Here is an 18797-nt window from a genome sequence, read left to right on the forward strand (position 1 = left end):
CTGTTCTGAATTTTCAAGTCTCAGTGATGCCCTTTCAGACTTATTAAAGATAAGGGTACTGGTGGGGTGGGTGCATTGTATTCCATGATTCTCTCAGAGGAGACTAGTGCCTGCTAATACTTGGACTCGTGGCCTAGTTGTCCCCCTTACAGAATCAATTTTAGCTAGAGGAGATTTTTCCTGAATTTTTCATGAAAGATGGGCTCAAGGGCATTGAAGAGAAAGGGAGGGATAGTCTTGTGCCTGGAGATTATACTAGTAACTGATCATTACCAAATTGACAGCAGGGGAGAGTGATTTAGTCATAGGCTTGACATTGAAATGTGCAGGCTTTCCTCACTGGTACACAAATGCTGTGCTGTCTCAAATCAGCTCTCACTGAAAATCATTCCTTACAAACACCAGGGACCAGGGGGAGGGATGAGGCGCCTCCACTACTTGGAAAGCAGGGAGAATGTCCTGGACACTACTGTAAAGCAATAAGCAATGGCTCCCTGGGGCCACTCTCCACTGGTTTCACTCTTACTACCAAGGCCCAGTTTTGCAAGCTGCTATATGCAGGCTGGCCTGCTGAACTCAGTAGGTTTGACTTACATAGGTGCAGAGATGGCTGTAGTACCTTTCCTAGAAGAAAAATTCAGTCCCAAAAGAGCAGGACCGCTCCTCTGCCTCAGGATATGCTCCTATGAAGCAAGTGCCAAGAGTCTGCCATGGAATGACCTGACATACAAAAACATCACAGGTAAGAAAAAGACATTTAACTCTAGCTTTCCTGGGATGTTGAGAGCACTAGGGTTGAGCTTCGTGACTGGTGTGCTTTTCTTGCTGACTACTGACAACAATACTAAAGTAACATTCTGAAATCAACATTGTAACAGGCTGCCTTTGGTCTTCCCTTGAATTCCCAATGGCTGGCAAAAACACAAGGTCTTGCCTGAAAAAGCAGAGATTGTTAGCCTGTATGTTATTATCTAGTAGGTACTAACAGCTCACCATTCATTAGACTAGAAAATAAACACAACAACAAGAGATTGCATGTGAAGCTGTCTCCGTGGCATCTCAACTCATAGGGGCACAAGTGGATTTGAAGAGTTTCAGTTTGACACACAGGAAAAGCTGCCTTGTAAATCTTGCTGATCTGGCTTATTGCTGCATCGTGAGCAATAGCAGAACTGTAGTACTTTCTAACTGGGGGGAAAGAGATTAGTTTTGAGGGTTAATTTATTTTTGAGAAAAGCACACTTGTTTGTCAGCTTGCTAGTGCCAGTGCCCAGGCAGCACTTCACAAGAGATTAGTGTTCACATGGCTCATTTCATCGACCTGTTTCAACAGGGCAGCATTAACCTCCTGAAATAAGTAACCTTGAGGGCCAAGGCAGAGTGATGTAAACAACTCAGGATAAGATTGCTGTTGGGAAATCAAGTGAAACTAACTCCAGCATTGTCGCAGCATTGTTGTTTCTACTTTCCAGACACGCTAGGAACATTAAGGCTTGTGAAATGCTGGAAAAAGAGGGAACAATGCTGGCTCCAGAATGAAGATGTTCTCGTGGTTACATGTGTTTGGGAGGTATCGGCAGACAAGGTTCAGCAATCAGTTTTGCCACAGACTTCTGCTCATGTCACAGCCCGGTGACCAGTTCTTCTGCAGAACAATCCCTGTTCTGGAAAAGGGGAGACACAATGTTTCCTTTGGGGTTGACTACATGAAAATACCTTTCTGTGTCACCAGAAGCACGGGGTGGAAACTCCATGATGGCCTTGGTGTTAAGGACCTGTAAGAGAGTCATGGCTCAGGTGTGCCAGGGCTCACCTCTCCAGGTGGAGATGAGGACTGACAAGGGTTACGTAACTACATCAAATGCAAGGGAGGAAGGAAGATACAAAAGCAACTAGGGGTATGAGAGGAAGGGCAAGAAGGTTATAGAGAGAGGATTAAGGTAAGCAGGGTTAATTCTTTATGTACTCCAGGATGTTATTATGTATAAAGGGAAGTTCCTGGCAGCTAGGTGAAGTGGTGGGCTTGGGGGCAGGACCTGAAAGAAAGATAAAGCTGTACACTTGCCTGTCTGATGAAAGCAAAGGGCAAACACTTAATGAAAGAGTGCTCTGTCTGTAGAGGCTGGAGTATGATGTCTAACTTGAACTCAAATATTGGACTTATGCAAGGGTTACCTGCTGAATTTAGTTTCCATCACGTGACTGTGAGACAGTAGACTGAGGCATTAAACAGCTGTTCTTGCAACCTGATGGCCACTCTTTAGGGGAGGGTATTAGCTTCCCTCGTATCATTTGAAAGGATGTTTCAAGTGGAAGGAACTTGAAGAGGGGCTACTTGGATGACCTCCACTAGCATAAATGGTGAAAGAGTTGTTAAGTACACGTTTAACATTATCCCAAGTGAGAAACTTCTGACCAGTAATAAGAAAATTAATTCAAATTGCTTTATGCCACAATTAAAGAAGTAGTTTTTTAAACTTTGGTAGAAAGTGCTTTTTGCCCTATGTTGGTTCCATTAAAAATGTATGCTTTTTGTTTTGGATCCCCCAAACCTCCCTCCTGCTGATTTTGCTTCCTAGCTTTGAGTAGAGCAGCTCATTCTCTTGCTATGCTGATCTTTTTGATGTCTCTGTAAATTTTCATACTTACCTAACGATTTGGATGACTGTAGTCTGTATTGTTTATGGTAAGGGGATCTTTACAGCTTCTGAAATCTATTTTGATGATCAACTAGCACTGGCCTCTCACCCAGTGCTGCTCTGTGGTGACCTTGTGCAGAAGTACTGCTGAAAATCACAGTTGCCCTGACTAAATTTTGTAAGCATTTTGGTGAGCTTAGAGGCATGTGGAGAAAAAAAATGTTGAGAAAAGGTAAGCAAAGGTAAGCAACTTTGTGTGTTTTGTTGATTAGTATACAACAGTTTACAACTTCCTCGTGAAGGGATGAGGCAGACACTGATCTCTTCTCTCCGGTGACCAGTGACAGGACTGGAGGGAATGGCCTGAAACTGTGTCAGAGCAGGTTTAGGTCAGATATTAGAAAAAGGTTCTTCCCCTAGAGGGTGGTTGAGGACTGGAACAGGTTCCCCAGGGAAGTGGTCACAACACAAGCCCTAACAAGAGTTTAAGAAGTGTTTGGACAATAGTCTTGGGCACATGGTGTACACTCCTGGGGATGTCCTGTGCAGGTCCAGGAGCTGGACTTGATGATTCTTGTGGGTCCCTTTCAATGATTCTATTAGTTTTGAAGGGGGACAAGGGGATTACCTCTTTCTCAGTTCTTGCCCTGTTGCTGTGACAAGACTTGCCTCCTGACTCCTCAGCTTTTTGTGAAAGGGGAAAGCATTTCCTGTTCTCTCACGTTTCTTGCCCGATCCCTGAAAAACAAAGGAAACCCCGAGGACTTGGAGTAGATGCTAAGAATCAGGATGTTCCGTGAGGGAAGGACAGCCTGCTGTCCCGGGACAGGGAGGGGCAGCCTTCTCCCTCCGAGAAGCTGGCTCGGCCCTTGCCGCTTCAGGGCGGCGCTGGCACGGCTGCCCTGGCTGGGCGGCCGGCGAGTGCCCGCAATGCCCCCGGGCCGGGAGAGGGGTTCACCGGAGGAAGGGTTGGCAGGAGGGGCCGGGCGATCGCGCTCGAGCTGGGGCTGCCGAGGGGCGGTGGCCATGTCGGGGGCGGGCCCGAGGGCCGGGCCGCCGCGTATAAAATTGGCAGCCGGCGTCGCTCTCCCAGCTGCAGACTCTGCCGTGTTCTGTGATCGCTTACTCAGCGGCAGCACTTCCCGGCTGTCCCGCCCGTCCCGAGGCGGTGCGGGAAGAGACCCGCGGCTTCACTACTCCACCGCGGCTGCTGCTGCTTCCCCGCAGTACCCTCCGCCTCCAGCGGGGCGCGGAGGCCATGTTCCCGCTGGACTCCACCTGGAATATCTCCTTCGCCGGCTGCGGCTTCCTTGGGGTCTACCACGTCGGCGTGGCCAGCTGTCTGCAGGAACATGCCCCGTTCCTGGTCGCCAACGCCAAGAAGGTGTACGGCGCCTCGGCCGGGGCGCTCACCGCCACCGCCCTCGTCAGCGGCGCCTGCCTCGGTAAGCGCGGGCCGAGCCCGGCGCTCCTTCGCCTCTTCCCTTCGTTACTGCTAATTTGTTAATTAGAGCAACAGCGAGGGGATGTGGGTGTATATATGTATGTGCGTGTAAATAGCGCTGCGCCCGCCTCCTCCCGAAGGGCGAGCGGCGCTTTGTTTTTAAGGCCTTTCCCCCCGCCCCGGTCCCTGAGGGGTGGCTGAGGTCAGGGAGGTCAGCACAGGGGATCCTGGTTCTGACACCCACCCACCCAGACGTGTATAGCGTGGACTTGTTGTGCTCCGTTTGTGGGTTTACCTTGCTAGGGTGTAGGTCTGTTGGGGCTCTAGATGAGGAGAGGAGCCTCTCGTCGTGTGGGCACTGGCCTTTGGGGGCTGTGAACGGGAGGTGAAGCGGCTGGAGATGGAGACGTGGAGTTTGTGTGTGCAGATGGGAGCCGGGCAGCATCTCTGAGTAGCACAGCCTTCAGTCTGCGTGTTTATTTCTGGAAGAGTGTTATTCCTTGGGATCTTGGGCATTGAGGAATTCTCTTGCCCTTTGCATGAGCTAGATCTCCAGTTATTTAGATTTTATCTCTGTTTTCAAGTTATAGAATAACCTTAAAATGCTATCTCTGAAGCAAGCACACAGTGTAGGTTGTATGTCCGTATGCCTGGGGAACAGCTGAAGAAAATGGTCTGTGGTGCCTCCTGGATTTTTTTTTAAATTTTACATATGGGAGGGAGCTAACAAGCACGTGTTAAAGTCTGTACTTGTAAGCTTTTATGTTGAGAATAACAAATGCAGTAAAGTTTCTTAAGCTTGAAAGGGGATTGTGGTGTGAGACAATCAGGTGTATTTATTTAGTCTCAGAGCTTCTCCTAGAGCTAAGGGCAGCCAGAGCTGTTTATTGCTTGAAGTTCTCTCACCTTGACAGGTGTTTTTCCATGGCACTCCATTTTGAGATGTAGCCCTCATGCAGCAAAAGTTAGCATTTTCTGTGTAGTTAGGTTTGAAGTTTCCCTTCCTGAGCATTTTGTTTACAGAAATGCCCAGTGAAGTGCAACCGTAACTTCTGGAGCTCTTAACAGCTGTTCAGACCCCAGTCTGAGATCTCAAAGCCTGTAGTGATGCCTTGGTGCCAACTTTTACTGTTGCCAAGGAATAATAGTCCCTAATCCCTTCCTGTCTAGGGATCCATTTGCAGGTAGCTGCCAGGGATTTAGTTGTTTAATTTCTGTTACTTCTGTTGAAGAGGTGACTCCCCAATTAGTTCCCTAACTGGGTGATCCCTCTGCCACTTGCAGGTGTAGCACAACTGTGATGGTAGTGCCCAAATTCTTTGCCTTGCTCAGATGCCATCTTGAGTGCTGAGCAATCCTGTTACCATGTTTACTTTGTCCTGGCTATTTATATGACCAGAGCATCCATGGTGTGCCAGGCACTGCCGTGAGGGAGGCATCCAGACTGGTAGAGCTTTCTGTGAATCAGAATAGGTTTTCCCACTCCCTGTGAGGTACAGGGGGAGTGTAAGAGGGTTAGGGACCACCTTCTGGGAAGTATTCACCTACCCCCTGAAGGAGGGTAAACCATGCTCTTCAAAGCTAACCAAGGCTTGGGTCTTGGGTGTTCCAGTTCTGTTTTCTGTTTGACTTCTCTGGAATTGTTTTCTTCTGACTCACCTACATGACTGACATGTATCTTGGGTAGAGAGCAGCTCTAAGGCAACAGAGTTGACTTCTGAAAGTAAAAGCACATGGGGTGCATGGCTGTGCTGTGGTATCGCTGTACCTTGTCCGTGTCATAAACCCTTCTGACAGTGCAGCTTCCAGGCAGAGCGCCAGAGGTTAGAATGAAATCATGGGGGTAAAAGAGGACAGGGCAGAAGGTACAGCTAAGCCTGAACTAGGAGAGCAGTTCATTCTCATACAGGCTCTTATAGGGTCCTGAGTATCTATGTTTGCTGTGCTGCTGAGAGCAGGTGGTAGCCCATGGGCTTTGAACCCTATGGCAGCTGCTGCTCTGCACTGTCAGTTGCCCTGTCCATGACACTAGAATGCTAAATAGTGTCTCTTGATGAATGACGAATGGGGGAATTTTGCAGAAGCCTTGCTTATTTGACTGTGGGTAGATAGTGTCCTCAAGCCTGTGAACTCAAGAAGACTGTACTGTGCAGAGACAAATACTTGCAGGGGAGTGGAAAAACCTCTTCCTTTGGGGTTTTTCTTTGAGTCCAATCTTTTGAGACCCTGATCAGAGAGAGCAGAAATCTTCCTTGACTTCAGAGAATAAGATCCCATTTAATGGTTTCTTTTCCATTTTTTTCCCTCTGGCCTTTGCATTTGTTCAGCTTGCCTGTGAACTCATTCTGCCTTCTCCTTCAGTTAAGACCTTACTGTCATCATTTGTGTAGGACAGGAAGGCTTTGCTATGGGGTGACACTGAACTGAAAGCCCTGACCAAGTGATCTGCAGCCTTTAGAGCACACTGTGGGCTTCAAAGGCATGCTTGAGAATACCAAAGAAAACACCATTGGTGCATATTACTTAGGCAGGGCACCTTATATTTATATAAGAGATCAGGAGGTATTTGCAGTCTGATATGACCTTGCCTAGCTCTGGTTAAGCACTTTACCATTAAGTTGTAGGGATCTTGGATTTGTTGTTCAAGGTTACAGCAGTGATGTTGCCCTGCATCTGAAGTGCTCTCTCCCCAGTTTTGAGGTTCTTCTGTTTGCTGGCATGAAAAAGCAGTGCAGTTTTTCCACTAGAATAATCTGTATGGCTATCAAGGTGCATTGGGCAGTCTCCTGTGTTTACAAGTTACTTGATAGTGCAGTTCTGTGGCATGAATAGCTTCTTGCCCCAAGGGTATTCTGGAAAATAGCCTCTGTAATGCCTGTACCATCTCTTGGGGCTCTTGGAGTCCAGCACGCCAGGAAATGCACCTTTATGTGCCAAGTGAAAAGTTCTCATACTGGCATTGCACTCTCCTCTTTGTGTTTACCTCCAAACCTGCAGCTTTTCACAAATTCTAGGTGTGGAGCCTTGAGGATGGTCACCTGGTATAAATCTGAAAGTCACCGGCCTGGATGAGAAAAACTGGCTTATGTGACATGGTGAGACCATCCTTTTTCAGTCAGGAGGAATGCTAAAGTGCAGCTACTGCAGGATTCTTTCATCCCTAATACTGAGTAGGGAGTGTATTTTTTGTAAGGTCTGGAATCATCTCACTTTGGTGAGCTGTATGGGGTTTGTTGTGCCCGCTTTGGGGGCATAGCAGCCTGAATAAATGATGGGATGTGAAGCTGTAATCACTGAAAAGCTGTCTTTGAGCTGGTACTAAGGGCCCTCTGACTCATAGTTAACCAACAGCATCTCAATTGTCTGTGTGGCATGTTAATATTGTCCTAGACAGCCCTGTCTGAGGGTGGGTTGGAACTGCTGAATTGCTTCTATTTTGGGGGGAAGGGGTGGATTCTGCTGTCAAATGCAAAGCTGGCTATCAAACCCCATCTGTTGAAGTTAGCTGTTCTCCTACAGCATGACAAGGTCAACAGAAAATGAAGAAACAAGCTGATGAGATGCTTTAGTACTAAGAATACAGAAAGGAAGCTGTGTGTTACTAGATTGAGTAGCGTTGTTGGGATGCTCTTTGGAGACCACTTCCTGGGTTGTTTACAGCATTTTAAAATTTAATTATTTTAAATTGTTATCTTAATCAGGGCTCTGTCTCAGGCTTGACGTGAGATGAAATAACAGTTATTTGACATTTGGGTTTGCTTGTCAGCTGTCACCATGTGATCACAAGCAAATGTGCTGCTGAACTGTAGAGACGTTTTCCATTGGATAGCAGGAGAAAAAAAAAAGCCCAATGAACAAAACCTTTTCAAAGTGAGATAATTAGCAATATCAGCATCTTAAATGTTGTGCTTCTGCAATTTGATTATGTGCATGCAAAGGCTTAAGAACTGGTCATATGTTGTGCAAGCACAGTTATAGAGATTTATTTTCTCTGTGTTTGTGTAATCTTAACACCAAATCCGAGATTGACAGAGAGAAATAAACCAGCTTGGAGTCTGTGGAATCCTCAGAGCAATGCCAGTTTATGCTGGCCAAAGCATGAATCAGGATGCTTATCCTAGGGGAAGTATATGTGATGCTGTCTTTTTTGGTTGTGTGAAGAGAACTATGGATCTAGTTCATGGACATGAAAGAAAGTTTTGTAGCATCTGTGGTGTCTCAGTAGTCAGGTCCCTCTTTGTACTTGTACTTTCTGCAGAGGCACTCTCTGGAGAAAAAGTTCTTGAGGTCAATAGCCCCAGCCCAGGAAGGAGAGACACCTTTATGTACTTACATGGAAATACTGATATAATTAATGGGGAACCTTCTGGTGCTTCTTGGAAATGGTAAAGTTTTTTTCTGTGGTGGAAATAGAGGTGGAGGGGAGGGAGATGTTCTTTGCTGACATAAACGTAAATGTTCACTGGCGTGGTGGAGAAGCTGCTGAGCCTGGATCAGTGCCCTCAGCAGTCACAAGGCTGTGGGATCAGGTGTCCAGAGAAGTAAGCTGGCAGTCAGAGCACCCTGCAGGACCTCTTGATGGGGCGGAAGGAGCTTGTTCCTGCTGTCTGCCTGGCTCTAATATGGAAGCTTCTGTAAGAAAAAGTGCTCTTGCAGGTATCTCGTTGGTGAGTGTAAGGGAAGCAAAGGAGCCACTTCTAGCAAAAACCAGTCCTAGCAAGGCATGTGTTTATTTTTTTTGGCACCCCACATAGACAGCAGGTGTGCAGAGCAGCTCGGTGCCCAGCCTTGCTGTTGGCCATGGCAGCAGCTGTGCAGTGTCACTGGCAACAGCACAACAGGTCTTTGGTCATTCTTCTGACACGTAGGTTCAGCACATCTCTTGAACTTGCAGCATGTCTGAGCTGTTCCACTTCTTTCTGCCTCTTAGCTTCCCAAACTCTTCAAGGCAACTGCAAGTCCTCTGTGTAAAATAGGAGAAGCTGTTGTATGTTCTTCAGGGTCCTATGTCCACTTACTGATTGTGTTTGGAAGCTTAGTACTGATAAATCAAAAGGCCTTCCTCAAATTTCTTGCTGTGTTGTTCAGTTCCAAACTCCTGCTGCTGCAATGGTTACAGCACAGCTCTGCCTGCATGTCCAGTAGCTGGTGGTACTTGTTTCCTGTCTGTTGGGGGCGCTGTGTTACCGTCCAGTGCAGTGAGTTTGGAATTGTACTCAGATGTTGGGCCCCTGCTCACTGTGTTTCTTCATGTTTCTCTCTGTGTCCTCCATGAAGCACAGATGAAATGCTCCCTGGCTTGGCTGGAGTGGATTTCCACCTCTTCTGTGCTTAGTTTCCACTGAACTTGAAGAGGACCATGGAAGGGCTGGAAATGGTAATTAGTCAGCATTCCTTCTTTCTGGAGATGGGAATGGGTGGGCCTTCTAATTACAGGACCTTTGCAAAAGCTCAGGAATCTTACTCCAAGGAGCAGTGTGAGTGGGTGACTCCTGTTCACCTTGCTCTTTGCAATATAAACCCTACTCGTGGCTGAATTCCAAAGTGGCCGCCACTTTTCCATTGAATTCTCTGCACTTCTACACTTTGTTGCCCAGCTCTAATACTTGTTCTGTTCCTTTCTGCTAAGTGTTCTTGGGACTGGAGGTGAAAGTCAGAATGTGTCTTCAGTTATGTGAGAGTCAGCAGAGCCTGTGTATATGTCTGTGCCTTGTCAAGAAAGCAGAGTGAGAGCTAGTGAAAAGGAGGGGTAGAGGAAATGATTCCATGTGGAAGGCCCTAAATAAGTCCATGTCCCTGGGAAAAGGCAAAATGTGTCCTTGAAGTGGTAAAGTCTGAGGCAGTAGAAAATCCCTTCCAAGGAGCACATAGGAGAGAGGCAATTAGTGAGCCTGGGAGTGTAGAAATGTTGCTGGAGATTTTGTAGCCCTGCCATTTGTAGCCACAAAGGCCAGAGGATTGGAGGAGAGAGTTTTTGTCACTTGTGATACAGCTGCTTGTGGCGGGCCTGATTCTGTCCCTGAGGTTGTGCTGATCTGCGGTGCAGTGTGTTACATCAGGTGTGGGAGCTGGTAGCTTTATTTGAACCCAGGGCTTTGTGCTGCCCTCTGGCACTCTCCCAGAACTGAGCTGGTCGTGCTTTCTGACACAGATAAAGCCAAATCCCCAATGATGACTTCTGCCTGAAAAGACCTTTGGAATCTGCAAGCTTCATGAAGTGTCTTCTGCCACTGTTTCCCAGGCTTTTAGCTATGCTGTGCCTGGAGGATTTCTTCTGAGAATAAACCATGCTCTTCCTCTTCATACACTGATGTTTGTTTGGATGGATATTGGTTTTGGAGGCCTTTTTTAGGCTTAGGATTTAAAGGATTGAATATCATTGTAGCATTGGAGGTTCTGGCAATCTCTGAGTTTGCCAGTCCTGTGGATTGTCTAGTTTAGCATCCTGAAATAGAGGAGGTGAACATCTGAGGGTGTAAATGAATCAGGAATTCCTTTACATATGTTAATTATAAGGGCCAGTCTTGCTGGCTGCATTGAATGCAACTGATTCTGTGCTGGGCCTGGCAAAAAAAAAAAAAAAAAAATTCCAGTGTATTATGGAGGCAGAGTGTGGATTCATGCCATAGTTATGCCATGCATGGAAAAACTTGGAGTCCTGTTTCAGAGTGGGCTGTCAGCACAAATTCAGAGATTTACATTGATTTATCTATCCTAGTGTTCTTACATAGCAGGATTGGTAAAATAATGTTTAAGGGAAGCATTTAACTACTAGCCATATTCTTGCACACAGAAGAGGTCGTGTCAAATGTTCATCTGAACATCCATCTCTTGCTATTCTTGTGTGCTCAGCTCTGCAAGAAGGGTTGAGCAGAGGCTTTTCCCCTGCCAGGGTCCTTGCAACCCTCTGTGAGCAGCTCCTGTCCTGCTCATGCAGCTGTTTTCAGAACCTCAGTCATGTTTTGGCTGGGGGTCCCCTGCTGGTGTCTCTGGGAGAAAGGTAGCATCAGTTTCTAGATTTTCTTGCCTAACCTTGTGATCTGCCTGATGGTGCTCCAACAAAAGGAGAATCATTCTAGAGCAAAATGCCAACACCCCTTGCCAGAGGACTGCTTTGGAAACACAGCTGTTGATTCTCACTTCCCTGCTGGAGTCTGCCGTGCTTATGCCAGGGCCAGTGTGGAAGAGTTTGGGATGTAAGGTGACACTTGACCTGCCTGAGAAGGGAGCGCAAAATGGGCCCAGCAGGCAGTGCGCTCACAAGTGCGCAGGGAGGGGCTTGGCGTGGATTGGAGCTGTTGATGAGTCTTGTGAGCATGAGAGCTGGCATGATGCAGGCTGAGAGCCAGTGGAGGGTGTCAGGGCTGTTCCTCTCATCTGTATTAGGGTTTTAACAGTCACACAAGTGTACAGTGGAAAGGACAGGGAGAAAGGCTGCTGTGCAACAGAGCATGTCTCTGGTATTGTCTCTGAGCATGAAACAATTGCCACCTGGAAGCCCACAGGAAAGCTTTCTGCAGGGCTTAGGCTGATAGCTACCAAAAGCCACCACTTCTGCCTCTGTGCAGACCAGAGAAGAAAGGTAATTTCTCATTACAACATGGGTTTTGGTCTGTTTCTCCCCTCCACTAGCTTTCTCTGGATGAGTACTTGTTTTTGAAAAAATTGCTTCAAACTCAGTATTACCTGGTCCAAAGTGAGCAGCAAGGATGTGAGCTGCACCTTGTTTAGTCTGTGAATACCCTTTTCGTGTCATCCCATGCTGTCTGAATTGCACTATAGCATTGATGGGGATTGATGCATGGATGAAGATGGACCATGGCTTTCAGTTCAGCTTGCTTGGGGTCCTGAGCAGCTTTTCCTTTTCATGCACTGTAATGTAATTTAATTTCTCTAATGCTATGAACAGAAATGCAGCATTAAGCCTCATATTAGGGCATTACAGTGGAGAAAGATTAGGCTGGTGGGTGTTGCTGTTGTGGTTGTGACAGAGCAATCCTGGCTGGCTGCTGAGCTGCCTCCTGGCCTTCCTACTGATTGTTTCACAGCGGCAGCTGTGCTGTTTTCGAGTTTGTGTTGCAAAAATAAGCGCTCCTGTCCTGACTGCAGAAACAAAGCAAGTCTCAGCTTGCAGAAGAGCAGTTCTAGTGAGGCTTTGGTGTGCCAGCACTTCATCAAGTCCAGTGCAAAAGTTTAGCTAGAGACATCATCAGGCCTGTGAGTTCTTATGCCTGCTCTCCCTGTTTGCTTCTGTAAAAAGCAGAACAATGGGCCTTAAGGTGAGGTATGAGTGGTGCATCTGCACATGGGCTTGCAGGAGGGTCCTACCCTGCAGGTACCAGCTGATGGATGGTCATGTGGCAGTCACTGTGGCTGCCTCGTGAGCTGCTCTGTGCAACTTAACCCTGGCAACTTAAAAGCAGATCTTCATCTTATGTTCCTCATATTTAGCATGTGGCAATAGTTCTGGTTCATCTGTTAACTGGTATCTGGAGCACACTAACCATATCTTTTGGCTCAAATGGGAAAAATGTCTCCTTTTGGTTTGGCTTTATTTAAACAGGTAATATAACTGACAGCTTTTTTTTTTTTTTTTTCCCAAGTTGAAATAGAAAAGCAAATATCTTGGGACAAACATGTTAAGAGGGAGGCTTCTGGTTCTGAAGCAATTGCATATGATCTGAATTTACGTAGCCCTCCTGCTGCACAATCTGTCTTGGGCCAAACATTTTGTGTATGGTCTAAGCAATGCTGAGCGTGAAGAATCTGAACCAGAAGGTAGTGTGGGCTGAGACCTTCTTTTAGCATCTGCCTCTGGCTGCAAGAGCTGGCCTTACTTGAAAAGCTGTCTCTTTCTCTTGGTGTTTGCACTTGCCCTACCTGTGAGGTCAGAATAGGTGTTGCTGACTCTAGTCTAACAGGGATCCCTAGGAGTTGCTCCAGTAGGGTGTCAGTGCCTCTTATTCCAGAGCAAAGGGGAAGAAACACCATTATGTACAGCTGGTGGCCAAGCTTTCCAAGAACTCAGCTTTACAAAATGGTTTGTTTGTTGAGCTCTGAGGTTAAATCCCTGCACAGAGCCCCTGATCTTGCCACAGGGAACAGCTGGTCAAGCAGTAGGACTGTCTGCAAACTGAGTGGGTGTGGTTGTGAGGGGAGTTGTGTTTACTTCCTAGGTATCACCAAAAATAAAAAGAGAAGTTTCCTTCCCGTATCTCTTATCTGGAGCCAAGTGAGTTGAACTGTTTCTTACCTGTTAGCAAAATAGTTGGAGAGGAGGATTGAGTGAAGACCTTAAATAAAATTAAAAATATACATCAGAACAACAAAAATTAGGGAAAACAGCTTGTTTTGGTACATGGTGTTTCTCAATCAAATGGGCTTACAGGAAGATGTGCACAGATGAGAAAAGAGTTGGTGCTTTTGAAGACTTCACTGCTAGCAGCCATCCCCTAGCCTTAAATGTTTGAAAATGGGTGTTTTTTATTTGTGTCAAATAGCAGCAGTTTTACAACTTCTGGCCAGTGAGGGATATGCTTTCCACAGCCAGTGCTTTTAGGTGTCTGTCCAGGATTTCAGATGGAAATTAAAGAGCTGTCACCAGTAATGGGGTACAGCTATCATCTGAACATGTCTAATAAGGGCCAGTTGTAAAACATCACTCTTTATTTCCTGCTGACATGGATTTGTCTTTGGAGCCCCCTTTGACATGTCTTCAGGCCTCTCAGATGGACCCTCAGAGAACATCTTGGGTTAAGTTCCCATTCAGGACAAGTTGGCCTTTGTTTAGCTTGGCTGAAATGTTTTTGCTCTCTTGGGACAATAAGTGGAAATGAGGTTGCTTCAGCACGAGTGTGGAAAGTGGAACAGAAGTCTACCCAAGCAGTGGAATCTTTCACAAACTGAGGTCATTGCCCACAAGAATTGGGGCTGTTCTTGGGTCACTGGCACATTGCTGTGCACTGCTCCTTGGATGAACAAACGGGCGCTTTATGATGATCTGAGCTACCCATGAGGAAATATCCAATAATGTTCTCTGTTAATTATTTTCTAGATGTCAGTTTGAAAACTTTTGTTTTGGTCCCTCTTGTTTATAGCTTTGTGGGTTTCTTTTGGGCTGGTGACAGGAGTGTGTTGCAATTAGGACTATATCATCTCCTGGGAGAGGCCAGGCAGGAAAACATGTGCATTGCTTATTCTCAGTACTTAGAAAAGAAGCAAGTGCATGAGCTGTGCATGCTGAGCTCGAGCAGCTTAAGGATTTGTGCCCTGGGAAGAACATGGAACAGCTCTCCTGAAACCTCTGCTCATTGTCAGAGACTGACTTTTAGCTCTTCCACATATGTGGCACAGAACAGCTGAAATAGCAAGAGACGGGCAACCGAGATAAATTAATGTTGGGGAAGATCATGCTAATAAATTCCTTCTGACTCATCCTATTCCTAAATTTTCTTCCAGACTGGGATCTACCAGTAGGTTAATGACAATTCCAGCAGTGTTCAGCAACCAGCTGCATTGAAAACAAAGTGTGAAAATTTTAGCTGGGGACTCTTAAAAGGGACATCTGTGCTGAATATCACACAAACAGAGAACAGAGAGCTGAGCAGAACTTAAGAAGTTCTGGAATGAGGTCCCTGGTTATAGTACATAGGGCTGGCAGGACTCCTGTACTGAAAATCTTACATCAGAATAGCTTGGTCATGTGATCCCTAACTAACAAGGCATAGGGCTGTCCAGGGCCTGGGGGAATAGCAAAAGTACCTGTGCTTCCTTCTGCTAGTTGGCTTCCTTCAAAGCTGTTGGTGTGTTGGGCCAGTTGGAGCCTTAGCTGTGTAATGGGAATGAGGGAGGAGAGTTGCTGATGTGTAGGAAGGAGTCAATTTATTGGTGTTGAATGAGAAGCAGGTTTAGTGAGGATCTGCAGTTTCCTGCCTGCCCCACTAGTCCAGGCAAGTTATGGCATCTGCACTCTGGGGTGTGACCTCTCTGTGCTTCCTGCCAGCAGGGACAGAGTGCTGCCCCTACATCCACAGCTTTCTGTGCTGTCCTTTGCTCTCCATCCCTGCTGGAGAACTTTTCCTTTAAGTTTCCATCCTATTTACTGTTGCACTAGGCATGGAGAGAGTGGGAATGTCCCTGGCACAGGTGATCTTTGTGCTGACACAGAGCTCTTCCAGAGGGACCTGCAGTGTCATGGGTGAGCTGCAGGCTTGAATATTCAGAATGCCCTTTCCCCTATTTAGCTTGCTCTGCTCCTATTTTTGTCTGTGTCTTAGACACTTTTTTCCATTTTAAATACTTCATGGGTCATCTGTGATTTTACTGGCTGGCAAATAGATACCGATGTGGTCTAATAGGAGACCATCATGGCACCTTTGGTGCCAAAGCCCTGCTGCTGCAGATGTGGGTCTGAAGAAACTCTTCTTCTCCGCTTGTCACCCATCCTGTCGTGCAGTGTTTAAGCTTTGCGATGGTCCTCGTCCTCATGCACTGCACAGGTTTGGAGTAGCCTTTCTGTTTCACCCCAGAGCCCTTAGGAGCAGTTAAGGGTTTTCCCAACTGCCTGGCTAACAGTTTTAGGTGATCCATCTTCAGCTCTGCTGTCCCAGAGGCAGAGTAACAGCAGGCTGCTCTGCTGGGGTGTTTGTTATAAATAGCACATGCTGCTTGAATGCTTTTCAGGTTAGAGTTTATGGGATGCCAGGCACTACAGACTCAGTTACTGGGTTATTTTGGAGTTGAGCATGACTGATAGAGATGAAAGTCAGTTGTTAAAGGGAACACTCTAACCCTGTGTCAATAAGCTAATGTGAAGCTGGATTGATATAGCTTAAAAATGAAGTGTGAGCTAGCAGCTGCCTTCAGGCTTTTCCCATGGGTGCCACTACCTTGCCCCTTGTAGCCACTGTAGATGACAAATCAGCAGAGTAGGGAGCAGATGACCTCTCTTTTCTGGCAAGAGACATGTTAGGGTGTTTCAGGACGCAACTGTGTGATGCTCCTTTACGTCATCACAGCCGAAATTTAGATAAGGACAATAGCCCTGCAGTACTTGGGTTTATGTATAACAACACCCAGTGGGGCAATGATAGGGGTGAGGGTAAAGGGGAATGTTGGTTTTCCAATGAAAATGAAATATTCTGCATATATTATAACAACATTTTTGAGGAATATTGGCTTAGTAAATCTGTATAGGGAAAGGTGTTGAATTAATTGGTGTAAGAATGAAATGTTTTCACATCAAATACTGCTAACTATTAGGGATTGCTTCTGCCCCCTGGTATGTACTTCAATAAGGAAATACAAATTTAATTCACCTTTTCACATGACTCTGTGTTCTGAATCACTAGATCCATAAAAACAATGAGAAGCTTTCCTACGGGCTGCATTTGGCACTGGACTAGTCCTAGAAATAATAAAGAGCTGTTGGCTGATGCCTGTAGGAGTTGTCTCTCTTGACCGCCTCTAATTCAGCTGCTCCCTCTGATGGACTGCAAACAGAATTTGAGCCGGTTTTCCTGGAATAGCACTTCTGGTAGTAACAGGATTAAAACACTGTCACTTCTTTTCTCTCCTCCCAAATATATTTCCAAGAGGACTTGCCATTTGTCATGGATCTTGCTACATAAACGTGGCTTCTTTGGCTGACCCCTCAGCAGGCCTAATTTCCCAGAAAGCTGCAGGTCACCCTGTGCCCATGCCTTCCCACAGAGCAATTCCACATCCAGCTTTGGTGCAAGTGATTCAGTGAGTCCAACAGAATCACAGATATCTTTAAACACAAGTGCCTCAAAGCTCCTGTGTGTACGCACACGTGTATAAAAGGAACCCAAAACAAAACAGAACAGGCAGCTGCAGCTCGGGGTTCCCCTCAAGTGCTGTTTCCTGGCATAGTCAGGACTTTGCTCTCCTGTTTTTCTTAAAAAAAAAAAAACCTCAAACCCCTTCCAGCTCACATTTTTGTTCAAACAGTCATAAGCTCCATTTGGTTGCAGTTGTTTTCAGTATTGCTGTCACATCTTTCTGCAAACTGAGATGCCAAGCCTGAAAGCATCGTTCCCTAAGCAAGCACCATCTCCTGGATAATCCACACTCTCCTTAGCACAGCTTTTGCATACAGGGGTCTCCCCTCAGCTGCATGCTCAACACTCATCCCCGCAATGGGGGTTTCAACCAAGTCAACAATTCCCTGCAAGGCATTCAGTGCAGAGGATTTTCCTTTATGGGGCCATGTGACTAAGGTGCTGGGCTGGGATTCCTAAAGTTTTGCTTGATTGCAGTTTCTTTCAGTGTTTTTCCTCCCCTTGACAGACATGAAGGTGTCTTAGGGAGTGTTTTGAGTGCTAATGTCTCAGTGATTATAAAGTGTTTCTCTGTGGGGCTGACTTCTTCCACGTTGGGAAGGATGTTGAACTATGTGGCTACTATCTGAAACAAGCTGGGCTCAATGGCTTACTGCTAATTGAGTAAGATCAGAATTAGACTGCTAAACATTGCTCTAGGACAGAAGACTGGGATTACAGGGCTAAAAATTGCTTCAGAGGGAGAACTTTGGCTTTTCTGCTAAGTTGCTGCCTCACAGTGCCTAAAATCCTGACCTCAGCATCTCTGGTCATGTTCAGGGGTCCAGTTCTCTGCATGCTTGAGCTACTGGTGTTGGTGGGTTTCCTAAGCCTAGAATCACGTTTCCAGGCTGCATTGATGGAAAACATGTTGCTGGCACACGTGTATTGCAAAAGATTGGGATGTGTCAACATAGCATTGAGGGTTGTTGCTCTTATCTCCATTGTATTTATTAACCTGGGTCTGACTTGAGTTCTTTCATTCTACTGCCTTGTTTTTGCAATTGAGAAGCTGAGTGGGAGAGCAAAATGAGGGGACTTCCAGTTGGCTTGAACAGGTAGTGTTTCGTCCTTTTCCAGGAAATGACCTTTAGTTTGATTGGAGAGGAGTTTTCATTTGTAAAAGCATGTATGTTCCTGACACTCCTTGGAAGGCAGTGATTAGCTAGTACTTAGAGGAAATATTGTATCTCATCATGGCTGGATGTCTGTGGAGGCAGCAGTCAGTCAGTGTAAAGGGCAACATGCTGTAGTTTTGTATTTTTGTTTCCTTCCATCCTTTTCTCTTATTGGAGAGCTCTGATGTGCTTGCCAGATGGAACTCCTAGTGACTGAGATAATGGGCTTAGCAGATACCTTCCTTTTTGTGCAGCTGGGATGTCTCCTCTTCTCAAACCCAGCTGGGTCACTGTGTGAAAGGGTAAAGCAAGCATTCCTTCACTAGTCCTGCTTGCCATCAGGGCCTAGTTTAGTGCTGTGGAATTGGATATGGAAGGGATGGGATGCCAGAGGCTCTGCAGGAGGAACTAAGTCTCTGATTGCCTAATGGAGCATTAGTCCCTCTTGCTCACTTGAGATGTGGCTGACATTCACAGCAGAGTTGAGATCACTTAGCTGAAAAGCACCAGCTTTCCTGTTCTGGCACTTCTGCTTACTGGCTGACAATTAGTTTCCCTGTCAGGAAAGAGATGCTTACTAGAAAAGTTTTAGTGTAATATGTTTTGAAGTAGATTTATCCATAAGCTCCAACTGTTGAAGTATCAGCCTTGTTTTCTTTCTCAGTCTGTTTTCACCAGCCCTGCATTGGCCAATGCAACAGGATCTAAAAAACAGTGTGAGGCCTTAGTCAGATGCACATGATCTTCCTTGACT

General features: G+C 46.2%; 1 protein-coding gene and 1 long non-coding RNA gene across 2 annotated transcripts in view; one reads left to right on the plus strand and one right to left on the minus strand.

The window, feature by feature from the left end:
• Positions 1 to 1304: 1304 nt before the first annotated feature.
• LOC128789224 (uncharacterized) lies at positions 1305 to 4452 on the minus strand. The gene is made up of 3 exons (XR_008431353.1): positions 4379 to 4452; positions 3268 to 3377; positions 1305 to 1664 (listed from the first exon to the last, which is right to left on the minus strand). It is a non-coding gene; the product is annotated as an uncharacterized LOC128789224 (long non-coding RNA).
• Positions 3750 to 18797, plus strand: part of PNPLA2 (patatin like phospholipase domain containing 2) — a 28796-nt gene continuing 13748 nt past the window's right edge. The window contains exon 1 of the mRNA XM_053944918.1: positions 3750 to 4084. Within this exon, the coding sequence (XP_053800893.1) occupies positions 3898 to 4084 (187 nt within the window). The 5' untranslated portion in view covers positions 3750 to 3897. The remainder of the gene's footprint in view (positions 4085 to 18797) is intronic.

The sequence above is a fragment of the Vidua chalybeata genome, chromosome 6, assembly GCF_026979565.1.
Source record: "Vidua chalybeata isolate OUT-0048 chromosome 6, bVidCha1 merged haplotype, whole genome shotgun sequence".
NCBI classification, from domain to species: Eukaryota; Metazoa; Chordata; class Aves; order Passeriformes; family Viduidae; genus Vidua; species Vidua chalybeata.